At 37.4% G+C, this 26,509-nt stretch overlaps 1 protein-coding gene across 6 annotated transcripts in view; it reads right to left on the reverse strand.

Annotated features, from left to right (window-relative positions):
- The window catches only part of LOC109089992 (glutamate receptor 2-like), a 39,070-nt gene that overhangs the window by 5,485 nt on the left and 7,076 nt on the right, over positions 1-26,509 (reverse strand). For 3 of the 6 annotated variants that reach the window (XM_042716146.1, XM_042716149.1, XM_042716147.1), the window contains exons 3-14: positions 17,337-17,576; positions 15,492-15,688; positions 15,286-15,339; positions 13,635-13,793; positions 13,358-13,525; positions 13,167-13,271; positions 12,019-12,126; positions 11,714-11,920; positions 11,211-11,578; positions 10,478-10,676; positions 3,383-3,630; positions 1,099-1,213 (exon numbers count right to left, since the gene is read on the reverse strand). In XM_042716146.1, the coding sequence (XP_042572080.1) occupies positions 1,099-1,213; positions 3,383-3,630; positions 10,478-10,676; positions 11,211-11,578; positions 11,714-11,920; positions 12,019-12,126; positions 13,167-13,271; positions 13,358-13,525; positions 13,635-13,793; positions 15,286-15,339; positions 15,492-15,688; positions 17,337-17,576 (2,168 nt within the window). Of the gene's footprint in view, positions 1-546; positions 662-1,098; positions 1,214-3,382; positions 3,631-10,477; positions 10,677-11,210; positions 11,579-11,713; positions 11,921-12,018; positions 12,127-13,166; positions 13,272-13,357; positions 13,526-13,634; positions 13,794-15,285; positions 15,340-15,491; positions 15,689-17,336; positions 17,577-26,509 lie in introns of all 6 variants that reach the window. The other 3 variants (XM_042716145.1, XM_042716148.1, XR_006153674.1) reach the window with 2 other exon arrangements.

The following is a 26,509-nucleotide window of genomic DNA, read 5'->3' on the forward strand; positions in this document are numbered from 1 at the left end:
AATAAAGCACATAAAAATACAAAGGAGCACAAGGAAATTCTGAGCCTATGCAGGTATGTCTATGCGTGTTTGTGCGTGAATCTGAATTAAGTAAGCACTTAAGTGTGTATAAAATCTGTCTTTGCTATGCGTCACTCGCATGCATTACTGTGTGTTTATATTACATCACTGTTTGTATAGGCATCACTGATTGTATACATACAGTAGGTTAGGCTCTGATTCATGCGGTGGTAAATCTGTGTAGGGGAATTGCTTTGACACACACACACACACACACACACACACACACACACACACATAACCATAGTCTGTATTTCTTTTTTTGCACAAGCTTCCTTTCATATCACTCTCATACTCTTTTCCTCCTGATCACACAAAGACACATACATACACACAGTCTGCTAATGCTTGGGTTTGGATCTCCCAAACTGAGACAGTGTTTTCACAAGTTTCACATACAGTACACATTCTAGCCCTGCCAGACACGACACACACACACACACACACACACACACACACACACACACGCTCCCTGCAGTGACTGACCTTACTTCCAGAGTCCTTGGCTCCACATTCTCCCTTATCGTACCACCATTTGTTTTTCAGCTTGTCTAAGATGCCTTGCTCACTGAGTTTCAATACTGCAAGGTTTACTGGCGTTCTTCACGTATGGGAAATAACATAAATAACATTACCAATGTTATTTTATGTTATTGTCAGTAACATTTGCACTTGCTAACAGCGCTGGTAATGATTCAGCCCTGAGCGTGGTGGCGATCAGCAGTCTTTGCTCCATTTGGCAGTCGGCAAACACGGCTTTGCCGTGCCAGATGTGCACAGACTCATCGCCGCGAGTAGGAAGCAGAAACAGCGTCCGCCGACAAGCCGTGTACCTCTGGGAATGTCTTTTTTGGGCTTCGATTTCTATTTCATTCTGGAGCAGATGCGTCTTACTGAAAGCTCTTGCTGACCAACTGATGGTATAATCAAATTTGTTGGTGCCTCGGCTTGTTTTCTGGAACTGCTGGCAGTGCTTCCAGCTCATTTGCATTTTGTTCATTTCATTTTGTACCCATAAGTCCCGAGCACGTGTCTGACCTTTGACTCCCCGCCTCCGCTGCCGCACTCTCCTTTGTCGTACCACCATTTGTTTTTCAATTTATCCAGAAGCCCCTGCTCGTTCAGTTTTAGCACTGCAAGGTTTACCGCATTTCTTAAACAAACGATAAAACATACTTGTCAGACAGCATGAGAGGGGGCGGGGCTGCAGCGGGCCACGCCCCCACAAGTTGCATAGAATGAATGGAACATTGGGTTAGACAATCCATCAATCAATTAATCCATCAAATCAACCAACCAATCAAAATGACGTTAAGAACCCATTAAAATATGAGGTGGTCGAGCTTTAAGAGTTCTTTTTTAAACTCAAACTCTTGAGGCAGGAGGCTAGAACAGAGGAGGATCAGCAATAGTATCAGTTATTACACAACCGCACATACAGATCCTCAAATCAGTTAGCAGAAAACACTTTAAGCATTGAGGCAAACAAATCTGGTTAGAAGTATCAAGAGAGACAGCATGCATAGTTCAAACAGTGCATCATCAAATGCATTCATAATCAAGTTACTGTGTTTTCAGCCTCTGCATCATCAGCTTAAACATTCTTTAATGCTTATGGCGACCATTCAAATCCAAGTGCCCAATCACATGCATTGATTATTACTCATGATCAAAAAATAGCTTTTGTCATAACACAGTCTGGTTGCAAGAGGCCATTGCTTCAGTCATTAAGAACAGACATGCATTCAATAAAACAGATACTAAAGGCAAACAAGAGTAGAATGGGTTATACTAACCACAAACTAACATATTATCGGTTTTTCACTACTACACTATGCTTTGTTTTAGAGTGGGTTAAATGTTAATTTAACAATAGTTTTCCAATGTTTGCTTCAGTGAACACATGGCAGTTTATTATCAGCAAAACAGGTGGAATAACTTCAGAACCTGAAGACTATTGGATAAAACACATCTAAAACCTTCTCTTCAATTATTTACTGAGCTCCATGAGTAGACCTGTTAATTCCTGGAAAAGAATCACATGAACTTATCTATTACGTTTAGGGCTGTCAAAATAAGAACTTAGGGATGCACAATATTCGATTTTTGCCGATATACCAATATTTTTCAAAACGCCTTGCAGATGGGCATTAGGACCCGGGGGGAGGCTGCTGCTGCTGCTGCTACTGTATGCACTAGTGAATGTTCACTCTATCGCAAATCACGTCGTTGTGTAGTGCATTCTCAAGTTAAATGCAGCGATCCAAAACAGTGAATCTCATCATCATTCAGGCAAAAGTTCACTTCAAGTTCTTCTGACATGATCTTATCACTATCACACCCTGAGCACATGTAAACTATCCATCTTGGCCTATTGGCATAATTTGTTCAAATCGGCCAATTTTACGTTTTAACCCATTATCGTCCAATTCCAATAATCTTCCGATAATATTGTGCATACCTAATAATAATGGTATCAAAAGCTATATAATAAATTGTTTAACACCATTAACGCATTTTTCACATATTTGCAAACCTGAATCAACAAAATAATTTGTATTATTATTTAACATTACTAATTTTAGAGATATGTTTTCTTAATATTGGATCCTTATTCCAATATATTCTTAATATTGAATCCTTACTCTTAATATTGGATCTATCAATAAATGTAGGAAACTATTCATCAGAAACAATTTCTGAGTGCCATTCAAAAAATAAAAATAAAAAAAAATTATTGCTTACAGCACTGTTAGTTATCAAGCCAAACAAGCATAAAATAGTCCATTGAAGTCCATTAAGTATGTGAAAAGTATAACATTATTTTATTATTGCAGATGCACATATAGCCACAAATTACCTCAACTCAGTAATTACAAGGACTATTTAACTTCACAGAAAAGCAATTGAATGCGTTGATGTGTTAAATACAAAAAAATTATGAAATTATCCACAATCAAATATTTTCATCTGACAGCCCTAATAATTTTTTTTATAATCTTAAGTCATTTTGCATTTTATTATGGTGCTCACTCACTCCCTGTTAAAATCTTAAAACTTAATTTGTTATTCAGCTTATGTTAAGATAATTACCTGTTTGTTTCAGACTACACTGTACTCCATTTTCTACACCATCAGTCTCAGAGAGCACTGGTTGCTTGTTTCCTTTGTAACTCTCTACACTGCTGTTTTGCCATACATCCCTACACTCAGCACTGCTGTTACCTAGTTTACCTCATTTTAAAGAGGGACCCCCGGCCTACATCAGGGTAGGTGGGATACTATAACAACATGGGCCATATTGTTATACTACTCCACCCACCTTAAAGCAGATCCCTTGGGTGTAGCGATGCCGTAGCCTTTAGAGTCAAGGTTCCCTCCGACCTTCATGGTGTCACAGGGCTTGCGCTGCTCGATGTACTCATTCATAGTGGACTCCAGAAGGTAAGCATATTTGCCTTTGGATTTTCGGACACGCAAAACGCCTTCCACTGTGTTTTTAACAAACACAGAAGGCTCTGCGCTCTTCATGTACTGCCACATCTTGTCAAAGAGAGCAATCTTAGATCTCTGGTTAAAGTGAAGAAAGAGATAAAAATGAAGAGAGAAAAAAGGAGAGGTTTAGATTCAGGTTAGTGAGGACATGATGGTTAGCTATGTCAACATTATTGTAGTAGATCTGAATGTCAAGAATAAGTCAAAACCATGTTTTTTTCTTTTTTTTTGCCTGGATTTATTAATTTATTAAAAAATGCTGGAGTTTGTTTGTTTATTGGAAAAGATTTGGAGAAATTTAGCATTACATTACTTGCTCACAAATGGATCCTGTGCAGTGAATGGGTGCCGTTAGAATGAGAGTCCTTTGACTTATTAATCTTGTGATTTTATTGTTTTTAGTTGGTATTAGGGTAGTTTTTTGGTTTGGGTATTTGGTAGGATTATGGATGGGAATATGGCCGTGCAGAATATGTGCTTTATAAGTAATAATAAACAGCCAATATTTTAATAACAGGCATGGTAATAAACAACTAGTTAATAGCAAGAATCGCTCCCTATACTAAGGAGTTACCAACGGTTTAAAGTTAAAACACCTTAATGATGGATTGTATATAACAAACATGCAGCTTTTGGCTTCAAAGCTTTACTTGCAGTTTATTGTGTTGTCTTCATCAGCTCTTTAATTCTAAGGTTTATATGCGTTTTTTTTGGGTTGTGTATAAGTTTTGTCATGCCCTGACATTTGTGCTTTTTTCAGTTTCTTATAAATATCTAAATGGCTAAAGTCTAATCTCACTGTAATAAGAACAAACTAGGCTATAATAATATGTGAGCAGCATGTATGTACATGATTGTGTTTTTGAGAAAAAAAAATGTTATGCGTGGTTAGTGAAAAACTAAAAATGTTAAATCACTTGAAAAAGGCAAGGGTAACACATACAGAAAATTGGTTCCCAGGAATTTTGAGAACTGGAGCTTGTAGCCTAGAATTTTTTTTTTCTAAATGATGTGAAAATCATCTTGTTTACTCACTTACAGAAAACAATATATTGATTTAAATTTTCTAAGACACTTTTTGTTGGTAAAAGTCATATGCGAGTAGGCTTCAACTATCATGAATTCACACCTGAGAAGACAAAGGCCTGCATAATGAGCTGCATAATGAGCCATTCAGTCAGGTGTGTCACTGAGAGGGAAGAGTTACAAGAAAGAATGTGAGGACAAAATAAATCTATATAATTTTATGTTTGTAGTTTATTTAGAATATATTTAATTATCCCACAACATAATTTAATATTCACTTGTGAGTGCAGTTAAACAGTTTTTATTAGGAAAAATCAAAGCTGACTTTCAAACTGAATTTTTGCATCATTACTCCAGTCACACAATCCTTCAGAAATCCTTTTAACAATCTTATTTTCTACAAAAAAACATTTATTGTTATTATTATCATTATTATCATTATTATTATTATTATTATTATTATTATTATTATTATTAATGTTGAAAAGAGCTGAGAATATTTTTTTTTTAGGTTTATTAGGGGGGATAAATTGAAAGAACAGCAATGATTGTTACATTTGTTACAGTTACATTTATTTTTACATTTATATTATTTACATCAAGCTTTTGAATGGTATAGTAGTGTATATTGTTATTGAAACTTCGTAATATTTCACTTGATTATACATTTAGTCAGGAATTATAGTTTTGGAAAAAGTCTTTGGAAAAAGTCTAACTAGTAAAATGTCTTACACGTTATGCGAAAACTAGTACAAGTATATAAATAAATAAAAAGAGACTTACTCATGTTTATGATCTTTGCTGAATAAAGTGCTTCATTCTTTTTTTCTGAGGAAATCCAAATCTCAAATCCTCAACCACATCACATCTTTTTGGGGTGAATTATGTCTTATTCCTCTCATCGCGAAGCAAACAGTAAAATAATAAAAACTTGAAGAACAGTCTCGCTGCGTTGTCTTCTGTTGTGTGGGCGTATTCAAAAGCCGCGCGCTTCAGTGAAACATTTGAATCTAAATAGAAGCGCGCTCGGCGCGGGGGCGTGGTCGCATTAGAAGATAATGAAGGGAGACGTGAAAAACGGACATCGCGTTGTTTTCATATGGATTACTTTATCACAGAATATTTGTATTTCAGCAGCACTTGTTTAGTTTAAAAGTAGACATGTCAGGCTTTCTATAGATATCTCTCTCATGTCTCTTCGTTGAGTATTCACTGAGTTACAGTTCATTTTAATGACGCATTTGTATCTGAAGATCAGCGAAGACAAAGGCTGCAGACAGCACTCCTTGTTTGTTATCTTTATTTTATAAGTGCACAAAGTTTTGTTGTTATTATGTCTGTATACAAAAAAAAGTAGACCCTTTACAGATTCGATTGATGTATTGCACTTATCTGTACGATCAAAACTGAAAGTGTAATTTAAGTTCTTTTCGGGGTTATCAGGAGAAAATACCCCAAAACGCGTATACGCGTTAATCGACTCCAGAGGGTCGGGCTGATATTTACAATATACCGCATAGGGTTCATTACTGAGCAATGTAATGCTAATAAACAAAGTCATCAACATGACTGGAGGGTGAGTCAAGTTTTTTTTTTTTTTTAATTTTCATTTTTGGGTAAACTATTCCTATCGGCATAACGTTTTATGCTTATTATTTCATATTCTCTTAAGCAGTGGCAGAATTTTTTCTAAAATATTATAAATATTTGAAAAACATTTATAAATGTCTTAATCTTATTCATGAGATGACAAAAACATAATGTAATTTATGAATAAAAAATTCATGATTGGTAAAAAAAAATACACTGTATCTTTAAAGGAGTCATCGGATGCAAAATTCACCTTTACATGTTGTTTGAACTGAAATATGGGTTGGCAGTGCGTGTACACAACCACCCTATAATGACAAAACATTTTTTTTTTAAATCCCAATAAATCATGAGCAGTGTCTCAGATCAAGCTGTTCTCAGATTCTTGGCAGAGTGACGTAGTTCTTCAAATGATAATAATAAGTTTTTTGATTGACACTGGCATTTTGATACTTTTCTTAGGTTGTTAAAAGCACCTCTGTGGCTCTCTCTGAACACTGAAGAACACCGTCACCAGAATACTGAACTACATTTCCCATCAGCCCCGTACCTAGGACTAACCACCTGCACAGGTGCAGCCATTTTCCCTCCCTATTTAAACTGCCTCTGAACTCTTGCTCATTGCGAAGTCTTGTTCTGCCCCGGCTAACATTTCTGAGCATTTATTCTACTTTGATTGATTCCCTGTTATCTGACCCCGGACTGTTTCCTGATTCTCGATTCTTCGTCTGCCGCCTGCCCTGACCTCCGCTTGGTATTGTTACTGTTTATGGATATCCTTTGACATTCCTGACGCTGTCGTTTGATTACTGCCTGTTTGACTCCTCTCTATTAAATATACTGCAAATGTATCCGAACGTCTCTGACTCCACATTACAGAAGACTTCGCCAACACAGGATCCAGCAGCCATGTATCATCTTACCTCTGTGTCATCTCAAGCTTCCATGCATTATGGGAGGGGGGACACCTGTCTTTTCCCTCATATGAGAAGTTCCTCCACCAGTTCCGAGGGGTGTTCGAGTACTCCGCCGGTGGTAAGGAGCCGGGCTACTTTCCCTGTGCCAAGGTGGATCTTCTGCGACTGATTACACTCTACATCCCGAGACTCTACTGCGGTGAGGTCAAATCTCTATTCATCAAAATCCTTTGAACTAACCGTCACCCTACGCTTTGGCAAGGAGATTGTAAATACTATTGCATTGATAGATTCAGGAGCTGCTGGGAACTTTATTGACCTGCCATTGGCTAAATCCCATCATCTTTCTCTTCTTCCATGCAAATCCCGGGTGGCAGTGGCAGCGTTAGACAGACGCCCTTTGGGTACTGGCAAGATTCAATACATCTCTCAAGAAGTCACCCTAAGCACAAGCACGCTGCACACTGAAATCATCCAATTATATGCCATTGGAAACACAATCCCACCATTTCATGGACAGAGAAACAGATACTTCAGTGGTCCAAGACCTGTCAAAAGGAATGCCTGCACTCTCTCACTAAGGTCAATCCTATCTCCACCCACACCGAGAATCCTGATCTCATAAAGATACCCAAGGAATACCATGACCTCACTCTAGTCTTCAGTGAGAGTATGGCCACTCAGCTTCCTCCTCACCGAGCCTGTGACTGTGCTATAGCTCTCATCCCCGGAGCTATTCCCACACGGGGAAGAATTTTCCCAAATCTGAGGCCATGAATACTTACATCAAAGAACAACTCGCAAGGGGATTCATTAGACCTTCCACTTCCCCTGCTTCAGCCGGATTCTTCTTCGTGAAGAAAAAGGATGGAGGTTTACATCCATGCATCGATTATCGCAGCCCCAACGAGATCACAGTGAAGTTTCGCTATACATTACCACTAGTTCCAGCAGCCCTAGAACAGCTCCGCACTGCCAAATACTTCACAAAGTTGGATCTGTGCAATGCATATAATTTAATCCAGATCAAGGAAGGAGATGAGTGGAAGACGGCATTCTCAACCACTACCGGGCACTATGAATATCACGTGATGCCATTCGGGCCCGCCAACAGTCCCTCTGTCTTCCAGGCATTTGTTAATGAGGTCTTCCGAGATATGCTGAACAAGAATCTCATTAGTTCACAACTTGCAACATCGTCAAGTCCTCTCACCAGAAACCCGCCAGTTTACTCCAGCCACTGCCTGTACAGCAACGTCCATGGTCCCATATCGCTATTGACTTTGTCACAGATTTACCTCCATCCCAGGGCTACACTACCATCCTGACAATGGTTGATCGGTTCTCCAAGGCCTGCAGATTCATTCCCTTGGCTAAACTGCCCACAGCATTGCAAACAGCGGAGGCTTTGATACAGCAGGTCTTCCGACTGTATGGGTTACCTGAGGATGCAGTCTTGGATCGGGGACCCCAATTCACCTCCCGGGTTTGGCAGGCATTATGCGGACCACTCAACATCAACATTAGTTTAACCTCCGGATATCATCCCCGGGCTAATGGACAGGTAGAGAGGCTTAATCAGGAACTTACCTGCTTTCTACGCACCTACTGTCACCAGAACCAGCAGGACTGGAGCCGATTCCTCATGTGGGCCGAGTACGCCCAGAACTCTTTGCTCAAGCCCTCTACGGGCCTCACCCCTTTCCAGTGTGTTCTAGGATACCAACCCCCTCTGTTTCCCTGGTCTGGTGAACCCACTGATCTCCTGGCCGTTAACACATGGTTACAGAGATGAGGAGACCTGGAACAATGCTCATGTACACTTTCAACGAGCGGTTCGTAGATTCAGAGGACAGGCTGATTGTCACCGGAGAGGGGGACCAGAGTACACTCCTGGGCAGTGGGTGTGGCTGTCTACCAGGGACCTTCGTCTTCGACTTCCCAGCAAGAAGCTAAGCCCTAGGTACATGGGTCCTTTTAAGATTCTGAGACAAATAACCCCAGTTTCATACTGTCTAGCATTACCGGCCACTTATCGCATTTCTCCTACCTTTCATGTGTCCTTGCTCAGGAGAGAGAGACCAGGAGGAGGTCACGGCTGAGAGTTCCCCTCCCATCATCATCAATGGCGAGGAAGCCTACCGAGTGAGGGAGATACTCGACTCAAGACGCAGAGGCAGGGAGTTACAGTACTTAATCGACTGGGAAGGGTATGGTCCAGAAGAGAGATCCTGGGTGAGATCACAGGATATACTGGGTTTCATCAGAACCATCCTGAACGACCTGCCCCCAGATCCCGTGGAAGACCTCGGCACCGCGTTGGTCCTCACTTCAGGAGCCGCTCGCAGGAAGGGGGCTCTGTTATAAACCGTGCCTCTGTGGCTCTCTCCGATCACGGAAGAACACCGTCACCGGAATACTGAACTACATTTCCCATCAGCCCCGTGCCTGGGACTAATCACCTGCACAGGTGCAGCCATTTTCCCTCCCTATATAAACTGCATAACATTTCTGAGCGTTTATTCTACATTGATTGATTCCCTGTTATCTGACCCCAGACTGTTTCCTGATTCTCGATTCTTCGTCTGCCACCTGCCCTGACCTCCGCTTGGTATTGTTACTGTTTATGGATATCCTTTGACATTCCTGATGCTGTCATTTGATTACTGCCTGTTTGACTCCTCTCTATTAAATATACTGCAAATGGATCCGAAAGTCTCTGACTCCACGTTACATCTGCCCTGAGTGAGCTATCAAGTTCGCAATTGTTTCAATGCTGGAGCGGGTGTTGACAAGAATGTCTCCTAAGCGACTGAGGTGTTTTGTCTGAGCTGCTGGAGACGCAGAAGATTACTTTTGTTTTTAAAGGGAATGCGCCACCCCCCAATCTACCTAATTGCGTCTGTGTTTGCGCAAATTATTAGTGATCCAGCTTCACCTCCAGAAGTATGTTTTTTAATGAATCTTTGCAAATCGCCTTTCCTAATAATGTACTAGTTAGCAAGTTTCACAATGAATGCAACAGTCTCATGAGAACGGTTCGAGAGGGAGCAGAGCTCATTAGCATTTAAAGGGACATACACTGAAAGAGATCACTGTGTGCAGAGCTGTTTTTGACAGGGTAAAAAAGGTGTTGTTTTACACTTCCATTCTGAAATTTTGACTTTTGACTTTTCATTAAGACCCTTAAGAATAATATCAACCTGTGGAAAATGGGCATCCGATGACTTCTTTAAAAACATATTTTTGAAAATTATGTGTACACTCATATGTATCTAAGGTCTAAGGAAAATATGTTATTTTTCGTTTGTTACTGATGGTTGGGCCATGGCTAGTTAGGACAGTGCCTGTCTGCAACCCTTCCATATTGTCTACACTGGTCCACTCACCCTAAAGAACTCTTTGGTGGAGCCTGCATCCAATGTCCCATAGGCAATCTCAGTCTGTTTGGCCAGGTCTTCAGCACTCTCGATAGGTGACACCATCCTCTCCACAGTGAGAAAGGCAGCCAGGTTAGCCGTGTAGGAGGAGATGATGATGAGGGTGAAAAACCACCACACACCACCAACTATACGGCCAGACAAGGACCTACACACAGCAAACGCAGTCAGCCACACACAAACAATCACACGTTCCACCAACAGAACCAGCATCTTGTTACTATAAAATCCCAAAGAAAGAAAGAAAGAAAGAAAGAAAGAAAGAAAGAAAGAAAGAAAAAAAGAAAACCATTTCACTTTGGAGAAAATGGGGAATATGCAGCCGAAACACGGTACCACTCCAAGAGGGCAGGAAACGGCGACCTTGTGCATCTTACTGTTCCCAACCGAGTGAGTACATGTTCACAAAGAAATGTTCAACCAAAGTTTAAACCACATCTTTGATTAAACATTTCTAATCCTGTGTTGGCTCTTTCTTCTTACCCATGATACACTGAAGTTGGGGACAAGGGAGTTATATAACACCTAGGTTATTTGCAATGGACATGGATATGAAGCACGAGCTGCAGGAGCGTGAACATCCACAAACCACGGCATCGGTGGGAAAACTGTTGATGCACAAAGCCAAAAGCACATCCTACGCGCTAGCCAGCTAGCATTAGCGCCCACTGCATGCACCAACCTTGGCGAAATATCGCATCCCTGCTGCATAAAAGCGCCCAGAGAAAACCACAGACTATTAAAGATTCCAAATTCATTCGTAGATTCGCTAGGGCCCAGCTGCCCATCCTCAAACTCCTCAGTGTGCCACTCGTAAGGGCTGAAGCGGCTAACGAGGAAGAGCACAACGCTAACTCCGATGTAGGCAAATACAATGCACATCCAGATCTCATAGGCCAACGGGTCCAGGAAAGAGAAGACACCCGGCTTGGATTTCTGTGGTTTCTTGATCATAATAGATATGCCCAGACTCATGAAAGGTTTCGAGAAGTCGATCACCTCCTCTCTGACCAGAGTGATGGTAAGAGGAGCTACAGCTATGTCTGCTTTCTGTCAACAGTGAAAAGAGAAGGAATTAGTCAAATGGCACACATAGGCCTATAGGAAATGTACGATGAGGAGCTGGTGTTTACTGTTTCTCAAGAGTGCACTCTTGTGTGAGTGAGTGTATGCTTTACTTCTCACCCCGTACACCAGTTCCCCAACCATGCCATTCCAGATCTTCGTCTCAGCATCTCGGGCGCCATACTTTCCATCTGCTACAATCCTCAGCTGATACTTAAAGCCACAATGCTTTGCAATCTCGGCTGCCAGATCCACACAGTATCCCTCATAACGTTCATTATCGGTGAATAACTCTGCATTCTTTTTCAGCATTACATACGGTGCCTCCTACAACAAAAAAGCAGGGTTGGAAATATGTTTACACATCTTCGAATGTAGGCAATTTTAGTCGCTCTTGATGTGGAATATCATGAAATACCTCTTACCAGGATTGTCGTCACAACAACTGTTTTATTCTCCATTCCCATGGTGTCGTTGGGGAAAAGGTCAGATTTTGTCACCACCATTTTGTCCATCTCATTCCAGTAACCAATCTGAGGAAAAGTACACACTCATGAAATTGAACTTCACTTCTGTTCAGAATACAAAACACAAAGTTGGAGTTGGGAATCATTCTTCTGGACATTTTGGTTCAGTCTATAATGTATTGTATGCCTAAATGTGAATGGAACACTGTACTACACTATTCTTACAGTGTTTCCTTCATCACTATTCAGCAGTGGTGCTGTTATACGACTGAATCAACAGTGCCAAGGAAAAAGAAATCATGTTTGAGCTTGGCTGTCTGCTTGTAGTCTGGCTCGAATGTGATGAAAGAGAAAGACTGTGTGCAGTGAAATGAGACTGTCAACACACCTTTATATTGTGTTGCCCACACTGGCTGCACAATCATCTTTCACTATCAATGTTCAATAATTACTTTTATGAACTGGTTCTTTGTAATGAATTACAATGAATAAAGAATTATTTTCATGCCCATCATTTATAAAAGCCATTGTGTATTAATTTAACAGTTCAGTATTTTATGAAAGCATATTTTTATTAAGCTTTCAGCTACCAATGAAAGTGTAGTGCTTTCAGATCAGTTAAAAAGTTTATATCAATTCATAATAACTTATAACTTATAACATATACAATGCCGTTCAAATGTTCTGGGTCAGTATGATTTGTCTGTTTACAAATGTTTAATGTTTACAAGACAGTAAAAGCAATAATACTGTGAAATATTATAACAAATTAAAATAACAGTATTATGAATGTTGAATAGATAGTTCCAAAGAACAGCTTTTATTTGAAATAGAAGCTTTCTGTAACAATGTAAAAACATTTATTTTCATTTTTTAATCAGTTTAATGCATTCTTGATGAATACATTTCTTTTTAAATTTTCAAAATATATTGCTTTAGATTTTAGTTATCATATAATTAGAACTAATTGTAGGGCAGGGGTGTAAGAATCATTATTAGGTATTAAGTGGTATTGAAATCAGAATCTAGTAAAAATCTCTAGTAAAAATTTGCGTCCCCACCACAAGTACTTGAAAAAGAAGAGATTTAGATTAAGTCTGTGTTACCTTCACAGGGCCACTGTTTTTCAGCTCCATGACATTGACTGTATAATTCACTCTTCTGCCGTACTGATCAAATTGAATATTTCCTGTCAATCCGTCCACACGCACCTGATCAAACACATGCGCAAATGTTAAATGTTATAAAGTTCTCACACACAGACAGCAGGCATTGATAATGTGCTGGCAGAGCAGACCTGCTTGAGAGCACGCTCTATCTCCAACCCCTGAGCCCATGGCACTGCAGGATTGGCCAGGCAGTCTCCGTTGTTGCCACGGCGACTGATGTCAATCCTTTGTTTATGCAGAAAGCGGAATGCCTCGGTCATTACTTGCACAGCATCATATGTGAGAGCGGAAGTGTACTGCAAGGGAAAGAAATATGAAGACCATAAAAATGTCTTTCTTGGTGTTTTATGATAGATATAACATCCATAATAAATAGATAAAATAACAATATTTGCACTCCTGCACCCTGATTCTGCTGTCTGCTCCAGGGTACTCCTTCTCCTCCAGTGCCTCCCAGCGCTGGTCAAATTTAGCAACAAGCGGGTCATCAAAATCCACTATCTGAAATCCAGACACATTCGCCCCTCCATACTGAATCTTGGATAAATCTCCATCCACAAAGCCCTGAAACACACACACACACACACACACACACACACTTTTTAATAACATAATTCATTCTACACAAAACTGTGAGCTATTATATTGTTTGTATCAAAAACATGAATTCTTTAAAATTCTGTCATTATTTGCTCACCATTGTAATGTTCTAAACCTGTACAACTTTCTTTCATCCATATAAAACAAAAAGGGATGCTTGGCAGTATGTCCAAGCTGCTCTTTTCCAAACAACAAAAACATTTAGGGATTCGCTTTTTAGCAAATTATATAATAATTTCTGGACTAATTGTAAAAAAGCATCCCTAATTTGTGTGAACAATTTACAAATATGGTGTAATCATAACAATAGTAATAGGCCTGCATCAGTGGGCTTCTGCAACGCAAGAAATGTATGTGTAGGATTTAGTTAAATATTACAAATACAGGAAAGGATTTACCAACGAAGCTCTTGGTTTTTTGGCACACCAGCACTGGTTTATCATTAGATTCCGGACACTGCAGCAGCTATGTAGGAAATTGAATTTCCTCAGGAGAAAAAAAATACTGCGAGACATTCAAGAAAATGCCTCTTTAGTGTCATCTGAAATGTGCGACAGCATTTTAGTGCCACGTTAAAAAATAAATATTTTGAGAATAAAGTCAAAATTCTAAAAAATTACGTCAAAATATTTTGAGAAAAGTCAAAATTGCAAGAATAAAGTTAAAATATTTTAAGAATTAAGTCAAAATATTTTGAGAATAAAGTCAAAATTATGAGATTTAAGTTAAAATATTTTGAGGGTACAGCTTATATTGTGCATGCAAATGGACCGGATTGGGAGTATCACAAGAAATTCCGGTGACCTGGCAAGTGAATTGAATATATATGGGACTATTAGCAGAAATCATACGTTTCATATACTCACAGAGACAGTATGACCTAATTTAGACTTATTCTCGTAATTTTGACTTTATTCTCAAAATATTTTGACAATATTCTGGTCATTTTGACTTTATTCTCAAAATATGACCTAATTTAGACTTATTCTCGTAATTTTGACTTTATTCTCAAAATATTTTGACAATATTCTGGTCATTTTGACTTTATTCTGAAAATATTACTTTATTGTTGTAATCCTGGATTTTTTTTTTAAAATGCCGTTTTCTCAAATGCTGTTGTAGAAATGTTACTTTCCTTATTTTTTATTTTTTGGCATTAAAAAAGTGCAAAGCTACTTTTTAGATTTAGAAGACCATAAGCAATATTAGCCACCTATCTGGTGCTTTTAAAACTTTTGGGAGCTTGACACAACTCCTGCTAATGGTATAATTTAGCTGTATTGGATTCATTTTAAAACTGTCTCCTCGAAACACTGAATATCGAATGGTTTTGGAACAAAAAAAGGGGGTGAGTAAATAAGTGAGTAAAAATCATTTTTGGGAAAACTTAACTGACAGTCGTAAAAAAAAAAAAAAATTAAAAAAAAAAAAAAAAAAAAGATCTTTAACAACTTACAAAATTTGCAATGATGTAATGATATCCTTTCACATGTCGACCGATCGTGATCACCTAAGGAGAAGCAGGCAAAAAATGTCATTCACAAGAGCAATTTAATTAAAGTGCCTCATAATGAATGTTAAAGGTGTACGCAGTAGATCATCCTTTTACTACATTCCTGACCTTACACATGTGCTGTAATGTGTTTTTAGTGCGTCATTCACCTGCTCCATAATGTCCTTGACTTTGTCCTGTTCACAGTCTAAAATGACTCTCCTCTCTTTCTTGTTCTCCAGGTCCTGAAAGAGGGAGCGATATGCCTCGTCTTTCCACTCATCCTTCAGGTTTCCAACGTTTATGGCTGTTACCTGCCATTTCCTCTCTGCTGCTGTGTCCAGCACTGCCTGCAGGGTAGACAGACCTACGTAGGGAGACGCACAGCAGTGTGCATATGAGTGCCTCACATCAAATGTCTTCATAAAATTTTTCATCAATCTGCTCAAGCTTTAATTACCTTCCTAAAGTGTAATTGCTTTAAAACCCCACGTCTACTTGCCTCACTGTGTCTTTTTAAATGAGATTCAACCTCAATTACGGTTGCTCTCTGTTTTAACCACTATTCTACATTAATCAACCACTACTCTAAATTACACCCAGAGACCTTGATATCAGGGGTATGTTTATTGCACTAGAAGGCCCTTTGGGACACTTTTTCTCCTTCATTTATCATTTCTCCTCCTCGCTCTCTTTATTTCAGCATTCTCTCTTTTGGTCATCTGCCCTTTCATACTCCTCTTCTCCTAAGCTTCTCTCCTTACTGCACATCTCTCCCTCCTCTCCCTCTCTCTATCTCTCTCGGTTGATTTCATATCTAGGTCTTGGGGAGAGATTTATTTCACCGCCTCAAACCAGAGATGCAGCACATCACGGACACTCCAGTCACTAGTGAAAACATTCAGCTAGCATAGCCGCAATATCAGAAATTCTGAGACTGCTAAAAAATGTTAGGTAAGAGCTTACCGAATATGTCAAAGACTGAGTTACGATATAGTGCTATTTTTAGCCCTTTTACCATGCTTGTTATATCGAAATATTTAGGTTTTAACATTTCTCCTTATTTAATTATTTAAAAGGATACTTTAAAAGAAATATTTATTTTTTAATTATCTTCAATTAGAAGAACCATTGTTTTGACTAAACAGACCTGAACTTATCTGGAAACCTGAACATATCTGAAAATTAACAACAACAACAAAACATTATTCTTGATTTTCTCTAAAATATTTAATTAGCTAGTTCATTATGAGTGTAATATCTATAAAATAATAATAAAATCTAGTAATATTAATAATTATCCAGTAATAAAGCTGGATTCCAGTAACAACTGGAAAGGTCAAATTCATTTGTCAAAAGATGAAAACATTTTAATAGATGAAAAATCACACACAGATTTTCGTAAGCATTAGTCATGATCCAAAAAAAAAACCTTTATATCAATTCACTGAAATGCACAGACACATTGGAAAAATTAGCAATCTTTTTAAGTCCTGAGACAAAAAATGATTGTGAAACAAGTCTTGAGGAAACTTAATGGGCAAATAAAAATCAAAGAGTGTATCATGATGCACAGCACTTTTACATTCAATTTGGACAGATAAATTGCTTGTCAAGAGAAACTTGTCATGTCACATCTGGTTAGTTATAGAGGACAGAACCCGCAAAACTAATACATGAATAAGTAAATAAATGACTGATATAATTCATTTTAAATTAAATAATTAAAAGATGCATAAACAAAGAAAAAAAATAGAGTGACTGAAAGAGAGAGAGCAAGAGAGAGAGACGGAGAATGAAAAAGAGACTGTAATGTCCTTATCTGTAAGCACTCCCAACTCACATGCTCTTTCTACAAAGAGGCATTTCACCACAAAGTAATAGGACTATTGATTGAATTCTCTAGTGTATGCGTGTTTAAGTGTGTGTGCAAGTAGCTCTGAAAGAGCCTTGGCTGAGGGAAAAAAAGATAAAAAATGCATACATTTCTCAAAAGACAGAGAGAAAGTGTTTACCTCTGTCGCTGTCATACAGATAGGCGAACTTCTCCCACTTGTAATACTCCACCAGGCTGATGAGAGGACCTTTGATATCAGGCCTCATCTGCAGAACAAACTGGTTTAGCCCATCAGCTGGAAAACTGGGCGTGATGAAGGACACGTGCAGCGTCTCACAGAATGAAGTGATGGTGTTCACCGACTTCTTATCATAGAAGCCAAAGATGGCATACACTCCTCTGGAAAACTGTGAGCAAACTGAAAACAATAAACAAAAAACAGTAACAGACATCAATACACAGCAACTAAACTAACTAAAATATTGTAAGATAACAAGATATTACAGTTCTGGGCTGCATTTCCCAAAAGCTTCTTAAGCCTAAGAAGCTCCTAAAAAAATGATTGTACGACTGATCTTTATATTACGGTCTGTTTCCCAAAAGCATCGTAACTTAAGTAGCTCTTGAAAATCATCGTAGGTCTACGAGTGCTCTGGAGTAATCGTAAAGCCCTAAGTGCATCGTATGAAGACAGATTTTGGTGGTCCCCTGCAGTACAATCGGAAGATTGCACCTTTAACTTTATTCAAGTGCAATGTGATTATAATATAGGCTAAGGACTTAATTGTACTTTATTGTACACTTTATTATCATTTTTTAATTAATGTATAAAGGAAATAATTAAAAAAGGCAGAAAAAAATAGAAAAACACATCTAAATTAAATGACTGAAAAAAAGTAATGTAGGAAATATGCTTCAAAGACCCCCCAATAAATAAAAATGGTCAATCTGTCCCCCCAATATTTGAAACTCTTGCACTGATCCGCTGCACTGCACAGCATTCTGTTTTTAGGATGACAAAAAGGTTTAAAAGTTAATAAAAATTGTGTGTGTAAATTATCTGTTCGTCTCTGTTTAGTTACTTCAAGAAACACCTCGCTGCTGCGTAATGTCTCAAAGGTATTTTATTATAATAAAAGGCGAGGGATATTTTTGACATTTATGCTCGCTTCTCAGGGCACTAATCTTACTTTTCTTTCTAGGAGCATTGGTAAATGTAAAAAAATTTAGGAGCACAGTCAAAAAATTAAGGAGTACCTTCTGTTCATTAATCAAAAATTCTGATTAAAAAAATACAGCCTTACCATTATAAGGTGATATCTGACTCCTTAAAGTGATTTACAGTAATGGCATTTTTGTCAGTAATTAAGTATGTCAGCTTTTATGTCAAATTCAAATATATATAAGCTTTTTAAAATTTCTAATTAAAACAATAGAATATGAACAAGTAAGAATAGGTTACCAATCATATGAAAACAGTATTAATGTTAATTTGTAGGCTACTAGGTGGCACAGAAGAAGACAAAAGTGGATTGTAGGTGTATTTTCAGATGTTTAATGAGGCTCAGAGGTGGCATAAGTGCAATTAAATTCATAAATTTATGTTGAGATTAATGTTTTAAATATAAGAATTTTAATAGGCCTATAAAAATATGCAATGATTGATGTGGCTGTTTTGAATGGGAACACATGTTCTTTTACAAACAAAACACCGCTGTGTTTGCTTTTAGAGATGCGCAGCTGTGACTTTGTTTCAAACTATTTTCGTTGACAAAATCAGGCAATGGTGTTATAGTCAGACAATGCAAGTCACTTAATATTTCTTGTATATTGAATTGTTGTTTTAAATCAATATCACATTGCAAACTCCCTTAATAATTAATAAACCAGCCACTCTCCATAGTTCATCGCAATCTCACAAAGTTCCATTATAATCAATACACGTGCAAAAACACATTTTAAGTAGAAACCATAGACTCCCTGATTTGGTCGAGTCAGTCGCACTGGTGCTCCTAAATATTTTTTCACAGTCGCATGCAGTAGTATGCTTTTAGAGATTTTAGTCACGAAATATAGCTTTTAGTCACGAAATATAGGCTATATATATGAGTGTACTAATTACGAGCAATTCTATTAGGTAACATTTAGGAATTAAAGCATGGCTACATGCGATTGCTTTAAGTGCATTTTTGGGAAACACACGTAAAACAATAACGAACAATCGTAAAATGACTCGTAGAGAGTTATGATTAGTATTTATAGGGTGGCTAGATGCTATTTATTTATTCATTTTCAGATTTCACATTACATTGAACTAATTTAACATTAATTATTTTACATTTAATTAAATTATTGATATTTAGTAGCACCATATCTTTTCATCTGTGTTGTAATGTATATCTGAGTGAGACAGATTATCAAAAAAGACAAATATTTTGTGCGGGGACTCGCTTCTAACCATTAGTTGTTGCTTAGGCAAATGATTGGACTAAATAACTAGAGAAGTCCTTTTTACATTACCAGAAAGCAGCCTGTCATTTAACCGCAAGATTGAGATTTGACATTCTGTTGATTAAAATGAAACGTACGTATTGATAAATCATTCACAATGCAATTAAAGTATTAGTCTACTTCCAGAATAAAATTTTCCTGATAATTTAGTCACCCCCATTTATGTATTATGGATTTAAAGTATTAGTATACTTCAGTTCAAAAAGGTAGGGTAGGGCGAAAGACTCTCATTCTCATTTTCTCCTCCAATTTCAAAATCATCCGACATCGCTGTTTTACCTTTTTTTGTAAATGGCATTTGACTTTTTTTTGCATGTTCGCTTTGTGAACTGTGGGTCAGCTATTCCGACATCACGTGTGACCTTTCCAACGTGACTAGGTAATGTGTGTCGAGCTAGTGCAAGATGAGCATTTGTGGTTAAAAAGTATATTATTTTTTTTATTTGTTTTAGAATATGACCCATCGTTTCACTAGATAAGACCCTTATTCCTCGGTTTGGAACATGAAGAGCCATTTGAAGCTGCACTGAAACTGTAATTTGGACCTTCAACCTGTTGGTCACTGTTGAAGTCCACTCTATGGAGAAATATCCTGGAATGTTTTTTCAAAAGCCTTAAATTCTTTTTGACTGAAAACAGAAATACATGAACATATTGGATGACATGGGGGTGAGTAAATTATCAGGAAATTGTTATTCTGGAAGTGAACTACTCCTTTAATGCATTTCCAAAATACATAACATTAGATTTAAGTGAGCATTAGATGATGCCAGTGGTATAAAAATGGGGGAAATTAGCATTCACAATTTTTTATATATATATATATATATACTTTCGAGTTAGGTTATGGCTGGTATGGCTGGGCACCAGTGTGACCAAAATATTGGTTTGCATTAGAAATAACTATGTGATAATGATTTTTGGATAATTCGAGTATAGTGAATGAGTTAAAAACTTAAAGGTGCTGTACAAATAAAGCACATATTTCACTTGAATATTTCCTTTTTATATGTATATATATTTAACTTACCTAAAAAAATGCCACTTTTTTTGACTACTGAAAGTGGTAAGCTCTTCCAAAATTTAGGAAGGGGACATAAGAGCTGAATCAGTGCCTGTAGTTCTATTGGTTGATAAACTAGTCTGAAAATATTGAGCTTAATCCGTTCTGAGAATGTGTGACTGAGCATTGAAGAGAAAAAAACGGATTAGACACAGATAACGCCCACTCCTCAAGCCAGCCTGGCTTTTTAAACACAATAAATCTATGCAAACATGATATACACACTAACTCAAACCACTGTGAAACAACCTAAAGCATTCAGTCTTTAGTTGATATATAGAGTCTCTTATTTTGACAGAAGCCACTGAATGATCTACACTCTAACCAACAGGACAGAAATTGATTGGAGAATTAAGTGTGTTTGCTTGCACTTTAAAAGTTCAATTTCAGTCAGACTAAAGCAATAAATCATCTTTTTAAAATGTCATGTGATCTTTTTAGACTAACTGAAATCATGCCAGTATGGAGCAAAGTTGGACTATAGATCTATGCACATGTACTTAATGTTGGAGAAGGTCAGTTGATCTAGTAATTTTTATGGAAAGAATTCAACATGACACATAAAATTCCTCAACATTAAACCATGAACTGATCTAAGCATACTGTAATGCAGATTAGACACAGTATTCAGATATTTCTTGATCTCAAACATAAGATCACACATTGTAAACCACAAACACCTAAAATTTAGAAACAAACAAAACAAAAAGCTATGAAAATTAAATGTTATTAATGTCAACATATTTAACATAAAGAATATTCTATATAATAATAATTAAAAAAAAATCTTCTGGGCAAATGCTAATGGTATCTGACACCAGTTACATAAAACTAAGAGTAATGCATCTTGGATATGCGCAATTATATAAGCAAAATTATGAATCTTCAGTACAAGCACAATATTGTACAACTGCAACTGCAAGTTTTTTTTTAATTATTTTTACTTTTTTTATGGCTGTTGTAATTAAAGTGAAATGGGGAAATAAAAAGGAGATCTGCTCATGCTGCATCATATTCATTTTTAAGCATTTTTGCAACACTGAGCATAACCACTGATACACATTATCACACATACACATCAGTTGAACACATGAATACAATGGCCAAACAGAGGCCTTTAGAAGAGTGTTCATGCTCATCTGCACTGTTCCGAATGCTCCCATCCCAAACAAACTGTGGTAAGAGATTCATTCTTCAGTGTAAACAGCTTTAGTAATTATAACGTGAGTTTTAACGAAAGTGCAGAACACACACTAGACTGAAGTCACAGAGCGCTTCAGCCATGAGAAATGTTCTTTGCTCGCTTTCTTTAGATAATTTATTCCCAGTTTTAATAAACGTTTTGTTTTTCATGCAACTTAAATAACCAAGGGTAAATCTTGATTCTCTAATGCATAAAAAGCAATAAACTCATTCATAAATAGTTCTTAGCTTGTTTTGCAGCCAGAATATAGAATCTGTAGCCAGACATGCTGTTTCCACAAACACAGAGAAGTGTATTATGCAACTGTTGTAAAAATACATGTATTCTACCTTTGAGCAACATTAAACAGTCACATAATTGCCATGTCAGACGCAGCTTCTGTTCCACCTATGCAGTGTAAAGATGGCTTAATGTGCCTTAAAGGGTTAGTTCAGCCAAAAATGAAAATTATGTCATTAATGACTCACCCTCATGTCGTTCCAAACCCGTAAGACCTTCATTCATCTTCGGAACACAGTTTAAGATATTTTAGATTTAGTCCGAGAGCTTTCAGTCCCTCCATTGAAAATGTATGTACGGTATACTGTCCACGTCCAGAAAGGTAATTAAAAACATCATCAAAGTAGTCCATGTGACATCAGAGGCTCCGTTAGAATTTATTAAAGCATCGAAAATACATTTTGCTCCAAAAATAACCAAAATGATGACTTTATTCATCATTGTCTTTTCTTCCGGGTCTGTTGTGAACGCGACTGCTGTGACTGTTGACGTACGACGCTGCTGACGTGTTTTCTGGTGTGCCCAATAACAAAGAAAACACGTCAGCAGCATCGTACGTCAGCCAACACTGCAGTGTTGTGAACGCGCTCACAACATACCCAGAAGAGAAGAAAATGATGAATAAAGTCGTAATTTTTGTTATTTTTGGAGCAAAATGTATATTCTATGCTTCAACAAATTCTAACAGACCCTCTGATGTCACATAGACTACTCTGATTATGTTTTTATTACCTTTCTGGACGTGGACAGTATACCGTACATAAATTTTCAATGGAGAGACAGAAAGCTCTCGGACTAAATCTAAAATATCTTAAACTGTGTTTCGAAGATGAACGGAGGTCTTACGGGTTTGGAACGACATGAGGGTGAGTCATTAATGACATAATTTCCATTTTTGGCTGAACTAACCCTTTAAGGCTGATAGAATTTGATTGGTAATTGACTAGTCTTATGACCAATTGTAATTAATGTATTTGTTATCTTTACTGTCAAATACCAACTTCAACCAATAAGTTAGGTATTTGACATAATAACAAATAAATTAATTATAAATTTAATTATAAAAATGTCCTTGAAAATTAATTCCAGGAGGCAAACATTGCCCTTTAATGGAAAAGTTAAACTCTGACCCTGGTATAATTAGTCATTATATACTGACCGCTACTTTGAATATCAGAGGAACATATCCCCCTCAGTCCTGAATTTGAGAGATGCGATGCAATGGGGGGCAAAATATAGGATCATATATGTGTGTGATTTTATATATATATATATATATATATATATATATTCTACTTTGTGTATTTAATTCAATGTGTATATGTGTGCTTGACAAACTATGAAACATTCATAATCCAGCTGCAACTTGTGCTCACACACAGTGATCTGCAGACAGTCTGCATGCAGTCAGAAAGCTAAATATGAGACTTTGATCAGCAGTCACACGGGACAGTAGAGAGAGCCTGCTGCTCCTGCTGCTGTCTGAGCTGGCACTGCCACACATCAGGGCTTATGGGATATGCCTGTGTGTGAATGGGGCTACACATATACATGCACTGGGGATTCATTTGTGTGTCAATTTCTCTAATTGTCTAAACGTGCTGTCAGTACAGTAGGGAATTTCAGTATGACAATTTGTATGCCATATTCATACTGGGAATTGTGACCAGAAAACAATGTTCTTCTAGCATATTCTTCCAGTATAATCAACTAAAGAATAAGTAATAACTACAAATATTTGAAACAAATGCATGCTTGTTCTACACTATTAAAAGCGTTGGTTCTTTAAAGGTTCTTCACACACAATAACAGTTCTATTTGGAAATATATCTTCCTGAATAACTGTTTTGTGTTCAAGTTTAGGTTTCTTTATTCCAGCCCTTTTGTTTTTTAAATCTGTAACTGACAAAAAAATCAAACATCCAATTACACGGACTGTCAACACACTCTCAGCACGTACTTGTTATACTTCATAAAATGTCTATGAATTGTTGTTTCCTACCAATCATAATATTTTTTTTCCCCTCTAACCCTAACCTGGAACTGTTCTGGTACTGAACCATTTTTCTTAAAGAGTGTAGAGCACAAAGGAACATTTTTGGTTGTTGTTTTATAGGTTTTCAAATGAATGAGAAGAAGGTAAACTCTGTCAACTAATTGGATCTGTCAGTTGTTATTGGCATAGACATTAAAGTCAATTGACAAGACAGCCTACCCGTCAATCAGTGGTAATCAGAAATCATGGGTGTTTCTGCATTTGACCTTGGATGAGAGAGAGATGCACGTACATTTGCATTTGGTCCAAGGCATTAACATATCACTCCTGTCATTTATAATTTGAATATGCAGATATCAATGAGCCTTTATGACATAAAATGCGCTTTGTTAAAGCTTCAGCCTCTCCTCATAAGTTCAGAGTAAATATTTACATCACACATAAATGCACACTACAATGTAGAAGTGATATAAATGAAACTGTATCGTACCATTGATTGAGTACAACAGTAAGTTCTGGTTTCACACTTCGCTTCGCTTCATCTGTGATTCAGGAAAATTTACCAAGCCAGAGCATTCCTATATTCTGTGTGCTTGCATTCACGCACATGCCATAAAGGAACATGATATCACAATATGACATCATCTTATTTGTCAGGTCACATATGCTGCCTTCAGGTGCACCTGGGAAACTCATACATTAGATTTGAGCATTCGTTCTTATGACATCACATATTTAAGTCTGAAAAAAAATTAAAATTATGTGAAAAACACAGAGTTGAAACTAAATGTTTTTGTTCCATAGAACAAACCAATTGAGTGATTCAGTTAACACCATTAGCTACAGAACTGCTTTCCGGTCAATGATATCTCTCTCTTTCTCTCTATCAAATTTTAAATCAACATGACCCTTCAATGTTACAACTTATGTATCACCAAGAATTCTAAGTTTCCCACTTCTACTTGACTTCTACTTGAAAGGCACAAAACTTCTGTGGTCTGTGGTCAGATAGCACATAATCAGTAATGACATTCCGTAATTTAATAAACTTGTACTATCAATATCATTGAACTAAACTGCATAAACACTGAACTGACTCTATCTTCTGTAGAACTGCTTTATTGCTGAGTTCACTTCATAGTGAACATTGCAACATTCATGCTTTTAACTAAATTGAACAATTAACTAACCTGAGCTGAATAATGACACTAGTATCTTTTTAGGGCTGCTTTACAGCTGAAAATGTATTTGATTCTTGAAGAACTTTGCAACAATAATACTGTTACTGTGAAGCTGTTTTGAGACAATCTATATTGTATAAATTGCTGTGTATGGAATGTGACTTGACACTCTTGCTTCTGTGATATTGATTAAATAGATATATCTTAGCTTGAAATCTAATGAAGAAATGTCGTAATGCCAAAAAAAAAAAAAAATTCAAATTCAAATAACAATATTGATTCTGACTTTATCTTTTTTCTTTTTTGATGGATGCTAACCAAAACATGATTATTCATTACAATGTGGCAATACATGCATGTGACAGCACATCAGTTGAATTATATATTAATGTGCCAAGTTGTGACATTGTACCCATGAACAACTATCTGCTTGCACACCCCTTAATAACAAGCTCACCTCTTAATAACAACATGTCATATCGCCCCCTACTTTCTTATCATCTCACTTTTGACTGATTGACGGCCTCATCCGGCTTCTGACAGCACGCAATCATCTTTAACCTTCAAAAACATGTTTCCTCTGTAATGATCAGGTTATCCTTGGCATACATTAATGACTTTAAAACAGCTCTTTTCCCTGCAGAGCACCTCATCACAAACACATTCCTCATTCAGCTGTCGACTGTGTTCTCCTGATTAACTAATGCCTTTAGATAAACCTCTGCTTTACTTGACCCCCCTCCCACACCTCTCTTTCTGTTCCTCAAGGTGATTGCAGATTGTTGGGATTGAGGGACTGTCAGTAAAGGAGAGAAAATGCTCAGTCACTCGTTTTTCATCCTGTCTTCAGCACTAAATCCTCCACACCCCCTTCTGGACGCGCTGATGTGAATATCTTTAATATAGCACAGACACATATAACACATCTTCATACTGCCTTCAACATGCTGCACTCTCAGAAAAAAAGGTACAAAAGCTGTCACTGGGGTGGTACCTTTTCAAAAGGCACACCTTTGTACCTAAACAGTCCATATTGGTAACTTAAAGGTACATATTAGTACCTAAAGTGTACATATTAGTACCTAAAAAAAGTGTACTGCCCCAGTAACAGCTTTTG

Source organism: Cyprinus carpio, chromosome B1 (genome assembly GCF_018340385.1).
Source record: "Cyprinus carpio isolate SPL01 chromosome B1, ASM1834038v1, whole genome shotgun sequence".
NCBI lineage: Eukaryota > Metazoa > Chordata > Actinopteri > Cypriniformes > Cyprinidae > Cyprinus > Cyprinus carpio.